Source organism: Heloderma suspectum, chromosome 2 (assembly GCF_057233095.1).
Source record: "Heloderma suspectum isolate Gila_16-S chromosome 2, 16-S_ref, whole genome shotgun sequence".
In the NCBI taxonomy this organism is placed as follows: Eukaryota; Metazoa; Chordata; class Lepidosauria; order Squamata; family Helodermatidae; genus Heloderma; species Heloderma suspectum.
In genome coordinates this window covers 163,378,411-163,392,539 of record NC_139459.1, presented here as the reverse complement: position 1 = coordinate 163,392,539, position 14,129 = coordinate 163,378,411, and the positions used below count along the sequence as shown (strand labels likewise).

The window sequence follows — 14,129 nt, the reverse complement described above, 5'->3', positions numbered from 1 at the left end:
GAGAGAGAGAGAGAGAGAGAGAGAGAGAGAGATAATCTGTTTGTTAAGGGGTGACTAAACTAAATGAGGTTGGGTATATTTTTGAGCAATATTAGGCTTTGGATCAGCTCTATGCAGCTACGCCTCCCACATGTCCAGTCCAAAACAATGCAGCAGCCCAGCTGAATCCATCACAAAGTTGCCCTGATTTAGAGTTGTCCTACCTTTGCTTGCTTCTTTGGTCTCCCTTTCTGATCGGGGCATACTCTCCTGGTTCTTCCAGCTGGACATGGAGCGTAGATACTTCCTTAGACTCAGCTTTCCACTTCCCTCCTGGGCCTTGGGCATCTTGGCAGGGGTAGAGAAAGCCCTCTGGAAGACAGACCTCTTAGTAGCGGCTCTGCTATCTTGGGGGGCCACCGGCGGCGGCTGTTCACGGCTAGGCACAGGCAGTTCACTCTCTGGCTGGCTTTGGACTCGCTTCCATTTCTGCAGCTTGCCCCTGCGCTTGCTGCTCTCTGATCCAAGATGATTGGGACCCAGCTCTGGCTCCTGCTCCCCATATTGTGGAACTGTCTGCCACCTGTAAGACCTCAGCAAGGAGGGGGGCTCTGTTTTGGGCCTGGGTTTCTGGGGAGCCTCCATCTGCCAAGCAAAAGAATAAAGAGCAGGAGAGTTTCAGAACAGCAGCAACACCAGAGCCTCATAGCCCTGTCAGTTTTCAGGACACAACCATCAAGCTAGAAATGACCCCTGATCCAGCTCTTGCCAAATTGTCTAACAACCCTCCTGTCTTCGCAATTTGACTAAGGGCATGTGGCCTGGAATCCCTCCCCTGAGCAGCAAGGAACAAAAAGATACCTGCCTTCTTGGGCCAATGGAAATATGCAGTCTCTCCCCCCTGGGACCCAGAAGGTGACATTTTCTGCCAAAGAATGTCCCTTTCTTAGGGGTGAGTGGGTGTTGCAAGAGTAGCATAGCCAGCCCCTGCCGCTTTCCATTCAAGGACCATGGCTGTGGGTGTTCTGTCCCTGAAAGATGCTGCAGTGGGTCAGCTGCATCTCAGTTGCTAGCTCCCCCCCCCACACACACACAACAAGGTTCAGGACAGGCCTTTTCTAACAGGGCTCCATTTTCTAACAAGGCTTCTTTCTAACAAGGCTCAGTTTCTGCCTTTAAAGCAGAAACAGAAAACTAGTTGGCAACCCCAACTGCATCTCACAGTCATTCGCATACCCGGGTGCTTCCTGTGATGAAAAAGCTTGCACGGCAGAGCAGCTGACTGTAACTTTCAGGCAATAAATTTGCAGATCCTGGAGTGGAGTGTCACTGGAGCCCATCTGCCTCTTCAGAAATCATCAAGAGAAGGCCGATGGTGCTCTCTGAAACTCTGCAGACTGTGGCCCAGCTCCAAAGAACCACGGGTGGGGCATCATGGGGTTTGCCTCTTGAACAACCAGCTCTGCCCTGGCCCACAGAACCTGTCTTACCACATCCCTTGTGCATTGGGAAGCCCGGCTGCCCAACCCCCTTGCACAGCGCCGGCTTTGGAGAAGGGATTGCTGAGTGGTGTGGTGCACGCTGCGGAGGGGGAGCTGATGAACAGCACAGCGCCGGCTTTGGAGAAGGGATTGCTGAGTGGTGTGGTGCACGCTGCGGAGGGGGAGCTGATGAGCAGCAACTTTTCATTGCCTCCCCTCCTTCTCACCAAGGTGGGGATTGTTCCTGCCAGGCAGCTAAGCCCACATTCCCTCCGGGTTTACAAGTGGCTTACAGCTGCAGAGGAGTCCGGCATTTGTTAGTGCTAGAATGGGAGACCCACAGGAATGTGGGGTGGGGAAGGGGGCTTGTCTGGTGCATGTTCTGTAAAACATAGAAGGGGAAGCCTTGCTGAGTACTACCTGTGGAGCACAATGTTTTGGGGCCTCTCCTTGTAGGTTTTTGTTTAGTCAGTTCTGGTTTGCCAAACTGACTCTGTTCCATGGCAAACCAGGGCATTCAGTGAGTGCTGGGTGGAGAGGAGCGCAAAACCCCAGGCAGTAGCCGCAGCAACAGTAGCAGCAGCACAGCAAATCTTTTATCCTGGAAATGAGTTCTGCACTAACATCTGAAACCAAAAACACGGGTTGCTCTCAAGTGGACATGCCCTTGCTCCTCCAGGGACAGAGGAGCTGGCTAAGTCCTCCATGGCAGGCGGTGCTCCTCCTGCAAACCTTTGGCATGGCATCTTCTTCCACAGGTAGCCTAGTAAGGCCACAATTCCTCTCAGAATTGTCTGCAGTTCCTCTCAGAAGCATCTGCTAGCAGCCCAAAGACCCTGAAGGTGAGGTGATCACCTGGTTTAAGTCTAGCATGGACCTTGTTTCAGATTGATAACGCAAGGAGCGACGGGATGGGCTTTTGGGGGCATCTGAATGCACAGCACCAATGAGACCAGAGGTTGCAATCTTGGGTTCATACCTAGCCCCCGCTTCATCTGTGCTCTTCCCCGTCTCATACAGGTCTCTTGGAATTCTAGTCTTCTTCAGCCCCCCACCCCACCCCCATGCTTCTGTCCAACCAACAGCCAGACGCACTGCAGCAAAGTGCTACAGAGGTTCTGGTCCAGCTCTCCCCTCTTACCTCTCAACTTCACCCTCAACCCTTCACAAGACCCCCAGCAACCAGTTGTCAATGTCCCGTGCCCCACCCTCATGACATGGAGCCAGCCACCCAGTTACCTTGGCTTCCTGCTGTGCTTCTCACTCTATCCTGTCTTCACCACTTCTCTGTCTGACTGATTTCCTCTCCTGCTTGCCCTGTGCTCTGCAAGTCCCCATGTGATCTGCAGCAAGATGATAATCGCACCTCACCCTGCCTGAGTAACACTGAGGCTGCCTTTTGCAATGTGGGTGACTGAAGGCATGCTCTGTCTGTCTGTCTGGTCCAGAAGAAACATAGTTGCTCTTGAAACACTCAGGCTGCTTGTACTAACCTCCCACCACCCAGTTGATCCACTCTGTTACCAGAGAGCATGTTACACATTTCACATCAGTCCTCTCTCCTAGGAGGAGCCACATAGCAGCCCAGTTTAGAGTTGGAATCTTGCTGAGATTAGTTGGATCAGTCTTGTCAGTCTCGGGCAGAGACCAAACATAGGAAGGGGATACACTTTTCTGGAGGTCAGAGATCCAGGGAGGCCCACCCCAACCTGCAACCCCATGAGGAAAAAAAATTAGGCTAAAAGTTAGAGAACAGTTATGGAAAGTTCTTTCTCCTGTATCTACTCACCTATTGTCCAGATCATGTGAAATTTACTGGAGCCAATCAGAAGTAGTGTTAGAGCAGAACAGGCCTTTTTTCTTTTTTGTATGCAAGCAGATACAACGGGGATTTCTACACCAGCTTAAAATCCTACATTTAAAACCGGACTTTCCACTTCCGTTTTAAATGCAGAATCACAACTGATTCCCTTTACATGCGCTTCCTTCTATGTAGATGGCCATTCCCATAATGTTATGTTTCCGTGAAGAGGCATTACACATGCCCCAGGTTCAGCGATACTTGATCCTGGGTTCCTGCCCCTTTCCCTCCCCTTGCACATTACTGGTGAATGGGGACTGACACGCGGACAGCCCCCCCACTGATCTCCCTGGGGCCCTGCCTCCCTCTTCCATGCTTTTGGCCAGTCCCTGCTGCTCAGCCCCTCTGCTACCCCTCCGCTCTGCCGCCCCCGCCCCCATGTGCTGCTGCTGTGCTGCTCTGTTTCGAACAGGCAGGCTGAAAATGGCAAGGAGCCAAAATGGCTCAGGCACAGGAATGCTGAATGCCCATCAGACCTTCGTCACCACCTTAGACATCATGACCGTGCCCCCAACAACCACACTCAGCACTTCATTCACGCTAAGGGAGAAATACACAGGGAGGACATGGCGCTCCATTTGCGCATATCTGGAAAAATACCCCATTTTTTCCATTTGAGGAAAACATGGGATAGGTGGGAGGAAATAGTGGAATAACGACTGGACAACAACGACGTCATGTAATGGACCCGCACAATTCAATGAGTGAGCAACCATGAATGTGCAATAAACTTGAGGTGTACAGATCCCCAACAGGTTCAGTTCCAGGAGGGGAAAAAAGTGCAGTTCTAAAACTCCACTTTTGTGGAGTTCAAAATTTAAGTCATTCAAAAGTTGGATTATGCTAGCGACTGATAATAATGAAAAGTAATATTTCATTATTATCAAAAGTAGTATATCATTAAAGTAATAATGAAAAGTAATATTTAAAAAATAATGTGAAAAGTAAAGAGAAATGTAAAGTTCAGGCTCCTGTAGATCCTGATCAAGTGTACCCTTTTCTCTTTGAGTTGCCCTCATGAAGCTACAGTGGAGAGTAAACATTCAGGTCCTTGTTACAGTAGTACATTTACAGCTCAAATAGCAACCAAAGGAGCACTTTAGATCAGGAAAATGGTTATACCCTTTCCCCAGTGTTGTGGTCCCAATCCAATTCAATCTTCCCTACAGATCTTTTGGGGAAAAAAACCTCGGAGAGCTCATCACCAAACTCCTGCTGTCTTGTCTAGTTTGGCCCCCAAACCCATGAGGCTTAAAGCAGCTCTTGCTTGAATTGCCTTGCAATGTGACTGTAAAACCTACACTGGCCAGAATGTTCATTTGCATTACAAAACCCTCTTTCTTTCTATGAATAAGGAACAGACCAGATGTTCACATAAACAATGAGCAAGAGTGTTGGGGTGGGGGTGCTGGGTGGTCGGATGTGTATGTTGAATTGGGAGCCTTTTCATTAGGCATTGTGAACTGTCTGGGGGGTGCCTCCATGAGAGATTTACTGCGAGCTGGCTGTGCTTGGAGGTCATTTGAGGCACATGACGTTGTGGCGACCCACAGCTACCCCAGAGATTTGCACTGAAAAACTGGTTTTTCTGAGACTACTTTTAGTTGGATTGTTTGCCTTAATTTGGCTCATCTGTGCTTCTGTTGCGGAGTGCACCAACCTTCCGCATTTACTTCAGCATGATAGTCCTGCCCAGGGACATGTCTTACACCTGGCTGTGACCTCACTGACCCTGGTCAAGGTGTGTTTCCCATGTTTTCCCCGCCTGTGTTTCCCCGATGTTTCCGCTATTTTGCAGCTGGCCGTTCAGAAGTTCTGAGCTACCCCATGGTATTTATTTCACCTTGCCTACCCCTAAACTCTGGTGGCCATCCCTGCAATATATAGGTGTGCTCTGGGCAGCCTCTAACTTTTTTTAAAAAGTAAAGCATAAAAGCGGAATGTTGAAATAGCACTTTAACACTACATCGTGAACCCAAAGTAAGCACTCCAGGTTCACCAAGTACAGCCGCCTGTGGACTGTAAACTGTATCGATCTTGGACATTTAAAGTCTTTACTGCTTCAGGGGCTGAAACTTACACCGCTAAAAGCACCATGAGGTGAGGAATAATACATATACTCATCCAGATTGCAGTTCCCGATGCAGTTACTGGAGAATCAGCAATTGTGCATTTAAAATATATCCTTATTGCACTACAGCAAAATAGTGTATTTGTGTAGCAATGCATATATCCCCTATAGCACTATTGCACCATAATGCTATAGCGAAAAAGCGCATTTGTACAGGAGTACTTATACCTGCTATTGCACTATTGCAGTTTTAGAGGGAAAGTAAGAAAAAAGGGGAGAATCAGGCATAGGTTGGGGAGGCAGGCACTAACACACACTGGCCAGATAAAGCAGAAAGGGTGGACCAAGACGAGAGTGGGAGGGAGTGGGAGGGTAGGAACATGCTCTCTATGTGATGATGTAGATGAGACTCCACCTGGTAGCCACCCAAACAATTTGTGGTAAACTGCCGTGTGACCTGCTGAGAGCCCCAGGCCTAGCCTTGGGATAATCCAGGCTTTCAAGCCCTGTGTGTCCCCAGATGGAGCACATTCGACTCCAGTAAAAACCACAGCAAAGTGGAGAACAAACTAAACCTGTCGCTGTGGAGATCCCCCCTACACCCCGGGACTGTGCATGCTATCACCTTGGAGACCCTTTTTGAAGTATAGAAGGGAGCAGGGTTTTTAACTGATTCTGGAATGACGTATGGTTATGGTTGTCTGCTTTGAGATTGCTTGTTGAAGTTGTTTTAGATATATGTTCTTGTATATTGTTCTGTTCGTGTATATTTTATGGAATTGGCTTTTAAAAATCTGTATATTGTATTTTTAAATGTTTTAATCTTTGTAAACCACCCAGAGAGTTTTGGCTATTGGACAGTGCAGAAATGTAATAGATAGATAGATGGATGGATGGATAGATAGATAGATAGATAGATAGATAGATAGATAGATGTCATGACAGTGGTCTGCTAGTCCAACATCAGCCCCCCAGGGTAGCACACTGGCCATGAGCCACAATCTCTTGTTCTCTCTCTTCTCTGCAAACAGTGCTCCTAGTTAACCCAAGCTGAGGCAAGCAGGCTTTCTCTGGCTCTCAGGGTGTTTCCGTGGGAGTAGGAAGGCAGCCAGCTACACTCCGAGTCTTTGCTGGCCCAGCAATTCCCTATTCCCTTCCATCCCTCCCTCTGTGACTGACACAGTAAGTGGGTTCTTCCATACAGAGGGCTCCCTGTGCTAAGAACCAGAAAGCACTGTGCAGCTCACCACTAGCAAGAGAATCCCTTCCTTGTCTCCAATTTTTCATCAGCAGATGCAGCAGGGTCTGGTGGGCCACCAGAATTGGTTTGATGGGCCACACTTTTTGGGCCCCTGTTTTAACAGATTATCTGTGGTAAGAAAAAGAGATGGAAGAAGCAGAGGGAAAACACAGAGGGTTACGAGTTGAAGATGATGATGTCTGAACCCTTTGTAAAAGTCCATGAATGTGGCAGGGCAATGGCACCATAAAAGCCTCATCTGGAAGCACCCAGCATAACCTAAACAGTCTAGGCAATGTGGGGGGAATAAACAGTCTTGAAGGTGTAAATAGGAATCCAAACCCAGTCCAATAGTCCAGTTAAGCAAAGTTCATTAAAGTAAAGATACAAACAGGATAGTAAAGGAAAGCAGCGAGTATGCACTATAAAAAAGGAGAAAACAAACTCTAAATACCAAAGACTTAAATCTAGGAGAACACTAGACTTACATCAGGGTCTCTGTGGCAATCAACAAAGCATCTCATGCTGAAAAAAGAGGGACAACCCGAAAGGGGCGTTATGTCATGGTTTATGCTGTTTGCTCGAGCTGATCTTGATTTACGGTGGTAACTGCATCAACCAATGGCTACAGGTTTACTATACACGACAAGGAAAAGGGCAATTGGTGGAGTTTGCTGTAGGCTGAGAATTGTCAAGGAAGGGGCTAATCCCTTTCCTACCACACAGCTTTGTGCATCTGAGGGGCTGCAGGATGGGACAGTATAGAAAGATGGCCCCAAATGGAGACTGCTACTCCAGCCATTACCTAGAAAGCAAAAATATCAGCCTTGGCAGGCTCAGGCCTATTGACAAAGGTGTGAAACATCAGCTTCTGTGATTGGCAGGCAGTATGAAGCCTCAGGATTGGCAAAGTTCAGTCCAGTGTAAACACCAGGAGTCTTGACTTCTGTCCATGTCTGGGCAACAGAGCAGCACCTTCTCCCTGCTGGACGGCAGGCTTCAGCATTCTCTTTTTCCATGCTTTTCAGGCCTAGATGTGGGTGCAGAGCTGGCCCTGCTATTAGGCAGAGTGAGGTGGCCACCTCAGGCATATGAGTTTGGGTTGTCAGCAAATGGTGGTGGTTGTGCTGATAGTGGTGGTGATATACTTACTGCCAGGGAGGGAAAGAGGGGCTTGCGGGATTTTCTACCTCAGGTGCCAAAATAAACTGCCACAGGTACCTTGGGTGCTATGCACATTGACTTGGGGAGTGGGGCACAATTTGCGGCTCTATCTCAGACAGCAAAATGTCATGGCTCTGGGTTATAACCACCCATGATCCCAGCTGGGTCTTGAAAGACAGGCTCAAGGGCAATTTAACTCATGTGTGAAAGTGGCTCTTATAATTTCCTTTACACAGTTTGCAGGAGCCTGTGTGCCTTGCACTTTGGATTTCCTGGAATTAAAGTGAGATTTGACTGTAGGAATTTCTTTTGGTGGGACCTATGACATCAAATGTCAACCTGCAGTGCATGGAGCTCAGCGTGAAATCTGTGAATTCCACTTTTAATGTTAATTTTGGAGAAACCATGCAGTGGATTCTCCAACACACGCAATCAGAGTGATATGCAAACTGGTTCTAAAAGAGGATTTAGAAGTCTTCTTAAGTGCCGATCTGCATGTGATAGCCTCATCTCAGGGGATCTTTCCTCTCATTGGCCACTACCAGTGTTTGACTGGAGATGGGCCATGGCTCAGTGGTAGAGCACCTGCCTTGTATGCAGAAGGTCACAGGTTCGATCCCTGGCATCTCCAGGTAGAGCTGGAAAAACCCCTGCCTGAAACCCTGGAGAGCCACTGCCAGTCAGTGTTGACAATACTGGGCTACATGGAACAAAGGTCTGACTTGGTACAACGCTTCTTCTGTTCCTATGTTCCTACCAATTTATTTATTCGTGTCAGAAGCATCGCAATTAAAAACATACTATAACACATAACATTTAAAGTATAAAATGTATTTATAGATCTAACAGCTGCATCATATGATACCATCAACCTTAGGAGACTGAAGCAGAAAGTATATGACATAACTAAAGACTTTAAACTTACAAAATTATTAGGAATCTGCTTCAGAACCGTAGGTTTTTCATGGAATTCCAGGGAAGACGAAGTAGGTGGAGGAATCAGACAAATAGTCTACTACAGGGAAGTGTATTAGCTCCAACCCTCTTCAATATCTATACTAATGATCAACCGCTTCCTGCAGGCACTAATAACTATATATATGCTGATGATCGGGCAATGGCCACACAAGGAAAAACACTGGAGGAGGTAGAACCAGGAAGCTCTGGAAGAGTTGGACCGATATTACTGTGAAAACCAGCTCAGGCCAAATCCAGCAAAAACTCAGGCATGTGCCTTTCATCTACGTAATAAGCAGGCTGCTAGGAAGCTGCAAATTACATGGAAAGGAGTGTTATTGGAGCATTGCTCTAAACACTAACTCTAAATACTTAGGGGTTACTTTGGATAGGGCCTTAACATATAGACAGCACTGCATCAACACTAAACTGAAGGTCGGTAGAAGAAATAACATAATTAGGAAATTAACGAGCACTACTTGGGGTGCTAAACCAAGGGTTCTTAAGACTACAGCATTAGCCCTCTGCCACTTGGCCGGCAAATATGCCAGCCCAGTTTGGTATAAATCAGCACATGCTGGGCAAGTTGAAGTTGCTTTGAATGAAACAAGTAGAATCATTACCAGATGTCTAAAACCTACTTCTCTAGGTAAGATTACCATATAGCTGGCATTGCCCCACCTGCTGTTCGTAGAGAAGCAGCAGCAGCAGCATACAAAGAGAGGCTTAAATCCTCAATATCCAAACAACACCCTCTTTATGGCCTACAACCAGCTCCTCAGAGATTAAAATCCAGGAAAAGCTTCCTCAGATTGATGGAAGACTTTGATGAATTCAAAAGTAGGATGGACTTATGGAAAGTGACAAAGAATCAACCCTGGAGGGAACCAGCAGAGGAGCTGGCACCCGGTTCCGATGAAAGCTGGGAAGTTTGGAAATCATTGAATAGACTGCGCATGGGCGCAACAAGATCTAGAGATACTCTGAATAAATGGGGCTATACGGAGATCTCTGCCCTATGTGACTGCGGAGACTTGCAGACAACAACACATATGTATACCTGCCCTTTGTGCCCTGACCAATGCACATATGAGGATCTTATGACAGCGTGACGGAACGCAATTAATGTTGCTAGTTTTGGGGCAAGAGTTGTCTAACTTTTATATATTTTAGCTTCTACATTTTATACTTTAAACGTTCCTACCAATGATGAAACCTTTATTTGGTCAGGCTGTCACATGAGAGTCATAATCAGCATGCAGATAACATGAATCTCTGAAAATCTATCCCAACTTAACACTCAAAATGTATTGTGTGGCTTTTGGAGAGACGTAACATCTTAAGATTTGAATATATACCTGGTGAAACTCTTTCTATCTTGTGTAATTTTGGCACTACAAAACTGAATGTGGGTGTTTATACAGTATAATAAGATCTTGTACTCTAAGGTATTGTTAAAAACTTTGTTTATCTGTTTAATGGAAGAAAATGTATTGTGTTGTGTGGCAGCCGTAACAGCTGCCATTCAAAGTTCCCTGCATACCCAAAGAGAAGATTTCACTTCCCAAAGCACAGAACTCAAGCCTCTCTGTAAACCACATCCTCTGATCTAGAAGCCCCCTTCTTAGTGTCAAATGCATGGGTAGTGGCTGTCATGATTCTTTGATAAGATAAAGACTCTGTACGTGTTCAGGTGCACTCTGTTATTGAGTATTACTCCACCTGCCCCTAGTAGTGAGTCTGAGGAGACCTGGCCCAGATTAAGCCCTGCCAAGTACCTTTCACTGCACTGGGGGCTACATCAGCAAGGATAGCTGATCTGTTTCTTGGAGATCACTAACAGCCGCCACAAAGAGCAGGCAGGGTCTTTCGAAACCATAGAATGCAGGTGATAGACTCCTTCCCCTGTCCACCCCATATATCTCATCCAACCCAACAAAGCAAGGCTTTGATGACAAAGGGCCTGCAATGGAAGCAGCGACTGTCTAATCCAGTACTGCAAACTGCTCTCCACATTGGCCATGAAGAATCAATCCATGTGTGTTCAGTTCAAGGCCAAAGACTTGTACATGGTTTTTCCCCCCACCCCCACTGAATACACTGCATGATTTACTTAAATTGTTGTGGTTTCTCAAAATAGCTGTGCTGTTTCCTCTAACAGTGCTTACCTCTACAGCGTAAGCTAATCAAAGGTGCTCAGAGCCACAGAGGCCTCCAATGACAATGCTGCATCAAAGCACACATGCAAGTTGTGAGCCTAATCCTTTGTGGCAGCATTCCCCAGCCTCCAGATAGTTTGGACTGCAACTCCCAGCATACCTGCCCATAGATATGCGTTGTAGTCCAAAACATCTGGAAGACACCAGGTTGGGGGAAGCTGTTGTAGACACAGGGGGAGGGGCAGACAGGAAGAGAATCCACCAATCAAGGGTGATCATGGGACACATGGCTTTCCAGCATCCCAGGAACTTGTGGACATTTGCTAATAGCACTCCCCAACAACTAGTGGGCACTGATGAATCACCAAAGAAGAGGAAATGCATCACCAAAAAAGAAGACAAAAGAAGATAGCAATTTGTATAAAATTTGGATATGCTAATTTATATGTCTAGATGCAAATTTAGAAATTATAATTATAATTTCAATAGAAATGCAGTACATCTCATCATAGTGTGGAAAACTGTGACTAGGGGCTTCTTCACAGAGAGCTTTTATTCTGCTATTGTGATTGGTTACTCATGGAAGTTTCCAGGTCCTTTAGATGATGTTGTTAAACTCCAGGGTGTCGCCTGTACTAAATGACCTTTATTCCATTTGTTTAAAGATTGGAGATAATGAGCTATCAAATTACAGCATTTGAGTTCTGCTTCAGTTCCCTCATGAAAAAGGAAAAGCTGCAATAAGAGGAGCCAGACCACAGCGCCATCTAGCGGCTGTATAATGAAACATCTGGAAGACTCAGATAAGGGGGGAAAGGAGGGGGGAAAGCAGGGGGAAGGGAGCACGTGTAAAGGGAGTCTGTCATGATCCTTAGCCTTGAGAAGAGAAGACTGATGGGAGATATGATAGTGCTCTTCAAGTACTTGAAAGGTTATCACAGAGAGGAAGGCCAGGATCTCTTCTCGATCATCCCAGAATGCAGGACATGGAATAATGGGCTCAAGTTACAGGAAGCCAGATTCCGGCTGAACATCAGGAAAAACTTCCTGACTGTTAGAGCAATACGACAATGGAACCAATGACCTTGGGAGATGGTGGGCTCTCCCACACTGGAGGCATTCAAGATGAGGCTGGACAGCCATCTGTCAGGGATGCTCTGACTTGGATTCCTGCATTGAGCAGGGGGTTGGACTCGATGGTCTTGTAGGCCCCTTCCAACCCTACTATTCTATGATTCTGTGATCTAAGACCTCGTTAAAGTTCCCACCCACAATTAAAGAATCAAAAGTGATATCAATCAGTTTAGCAAAACAATCATGAATCATAACTGGAAATGCCCAATAGTTGCCTCCTTTTGGGAGGAAGTTATTATACGGATAAATTTTGTATTGGAAAGCTCTTTTATATTTACTGATGTAAATGTTATCTTAAAATACCTGTTTTTTGGAATGTGACACATAGTCAGCGTAAATGGATCTTTCGTACCCTTGTGGTTGCTAAAAAACTGATACTACAATACTGGAAGGATAAAAGCTCACTGCCTATATTGCAATGGATCGAAGACTTAACAATGCTAGCAACATTTGAAAGAGTAGTATATAGGCATAACTTGCAAATGGACTTACAGTATATTTGGATATCTGGTCTGCTTTTACTGAAGTTTATGTGTAACCTATTTTTTCCCTCTTTTTTCTCCTTAGAATATTGTAATATTTGAAACTGAGGATTTTAGAATATGCTGTCATTTTTTTTTACTGTTTTTTGTTTGTTTGTTCATTTTGTTTGGCTAAAGTCCACAATTACAAATTGATTAAAAAAAAAAAAAAAGCAAAAGAGACAAACACCCCAAACTAGGGCTGTGCATGTACAAACCCCTCCCATACCAGCAGAACATTAGAAACCGCTAACAGTGCTGGCAGCAATGAAAATATGGGGCCAGTTTCATTTCCTCCACCCACCCCCCTCACAATTCAACAAAGAAAAAACAAAATATTTCCCAGGTTGCTTCCAAACTAGCCCTTTTCTCTGGGGTTGCCATCTTTTTTTTAACTCATTTTTTACAGAAAGTCCAGAAAATTATGCCAACTCACTGTAGGTCAGTGATTTGTGTGATGTACTCCTGTGTTTTTTCAGGCTTCGTTTGTGCTGAATTATAGCAGTAGTCGTCGTTGTAGTAGTTGTAGCAGTTGTAGAAGTAGTATATTTATTTATTGCAATAAAACAAAACCCCAGGGAAACTGTTTTTGAGGCTTTTCAGGGTTCATAGAATCATAGAATAGTAGGGTTGGAAGGGGACTACAAAGCCATCGAGTCCAACCCCCTGCTCAATGCAGGAATCCAAGTCAGAGCATCCCTGACAGATGGCTGTCCAGCCTCATCTTGAATGCCTCCAGTGTGGGAGAGCCCACCACTTCCCTGGGTAATTGGTTCCATTGTTGTATTGCTTTAATAGTCAGGAAGTTTCTCCTGATGTTCAGCCAGAATCTGGCTTCCTGTAACTTGAGCCCATTATTCCGTGTCCTGCATTATGGGATGATTGAGAAGAGATCCTGACCTTCCTCTCTGTGACAGCCTTTCAAGTACTTGAAGAGTGCTATCATACCTCCCCTTAGTCTTCTCTTCTCAAGGCTAAACATACCCAGTTCTTTCAGTCTCTTTTCATAGGGCTTTGTTTCCAGTCCCCTGATCATCCTTGTTGCCCTCCTCTGAACCCTCTCCAGCTTGTCTGCATTCTTCCTAAAGTGCAGTGCCCAGAACTGGACACAGTACTCCAGATGAGGCCTAACCAGTGCTGAGTAAAGGGGAACTAGTACCTCCCGGGATTTGGAAGCGATGCTTCTACTAATGCAGCCCAAAATAGCATTTGCCTTTTTTGCAGCCACATCACATTGTTGGCTCATATTCAGCTTGTGATCGACAACAGTTCCAAGATCCTTCTCGCTTGTAGTGTTGTTGAGCCAAGTCTCCCCCATCTTGTAACTGTGCATTTGGTTTCTTTTTCCTAGGTGCAGAACTTGGCATTTATCCCTATTAAATTTCATTCTATTGTTTTCTGCCCAGCACTCCAGTCTCCAGGGTTGTTGTGCCTTTAGTTTCCTATTTACTGTTTCTGCCCATTTCATTGCATCCTGTTGATCTCAGTTGGAGGATTTGTGATAGCCTCTTACTTGGCCATTGAATAGCCTCTCTTTGTTGCCCCATGCCAGTTTGTTCTGG

General features: G+C 45.8%; 1 protein-coding gene and 1 non-coding gene across 3 annotated transcripts in view; one reads left to right on the top strand and one right to left on the bottom strand.

Moving 5' to 3' along the window:
• Positions 1–2,766, bottom strand: part of RASAL3 (RAS protein activator like 3) — a 43,522-nt gene extending 40,756 nt beyond the window's left edge. The window contains exons 1-2 of one of the 2 annotated variants that reach the window (XM_084835630.1): positions 2,700–2,766; positions 204–624 (exon numbers count right to left, since the gene is read on the bottom strand). In XM_084835630.1, the coding sequence (XP_084691756.1) occupies positions 204–624 (421 nt within the window). In that variant the 5' untranslated portion in view covers positions 2,700–2,766. Of the gene's footprint in view, positions 1–203; positions 625–1,215; positions 1,291–2,699 lie in introns of those variants that run through there. The other variant, XM_084835631.1, reaches the window with a different exon arrangement.
• A 5,584-nt stretch (positions 2,767–8,350) lies between these two features.
• TRNAT-UGU (transfer RNA threonine (anticodon UGU)) lies at positions 8,351–8,427 on the top strand. Its single transcript has one exon. It is a non-coding gene; the product is annotated as a tRNA-Thr (tRNA).
• The last annotated feature ends 5,702 nt before the right edge of the window (positions 8,428–14,129 follow it).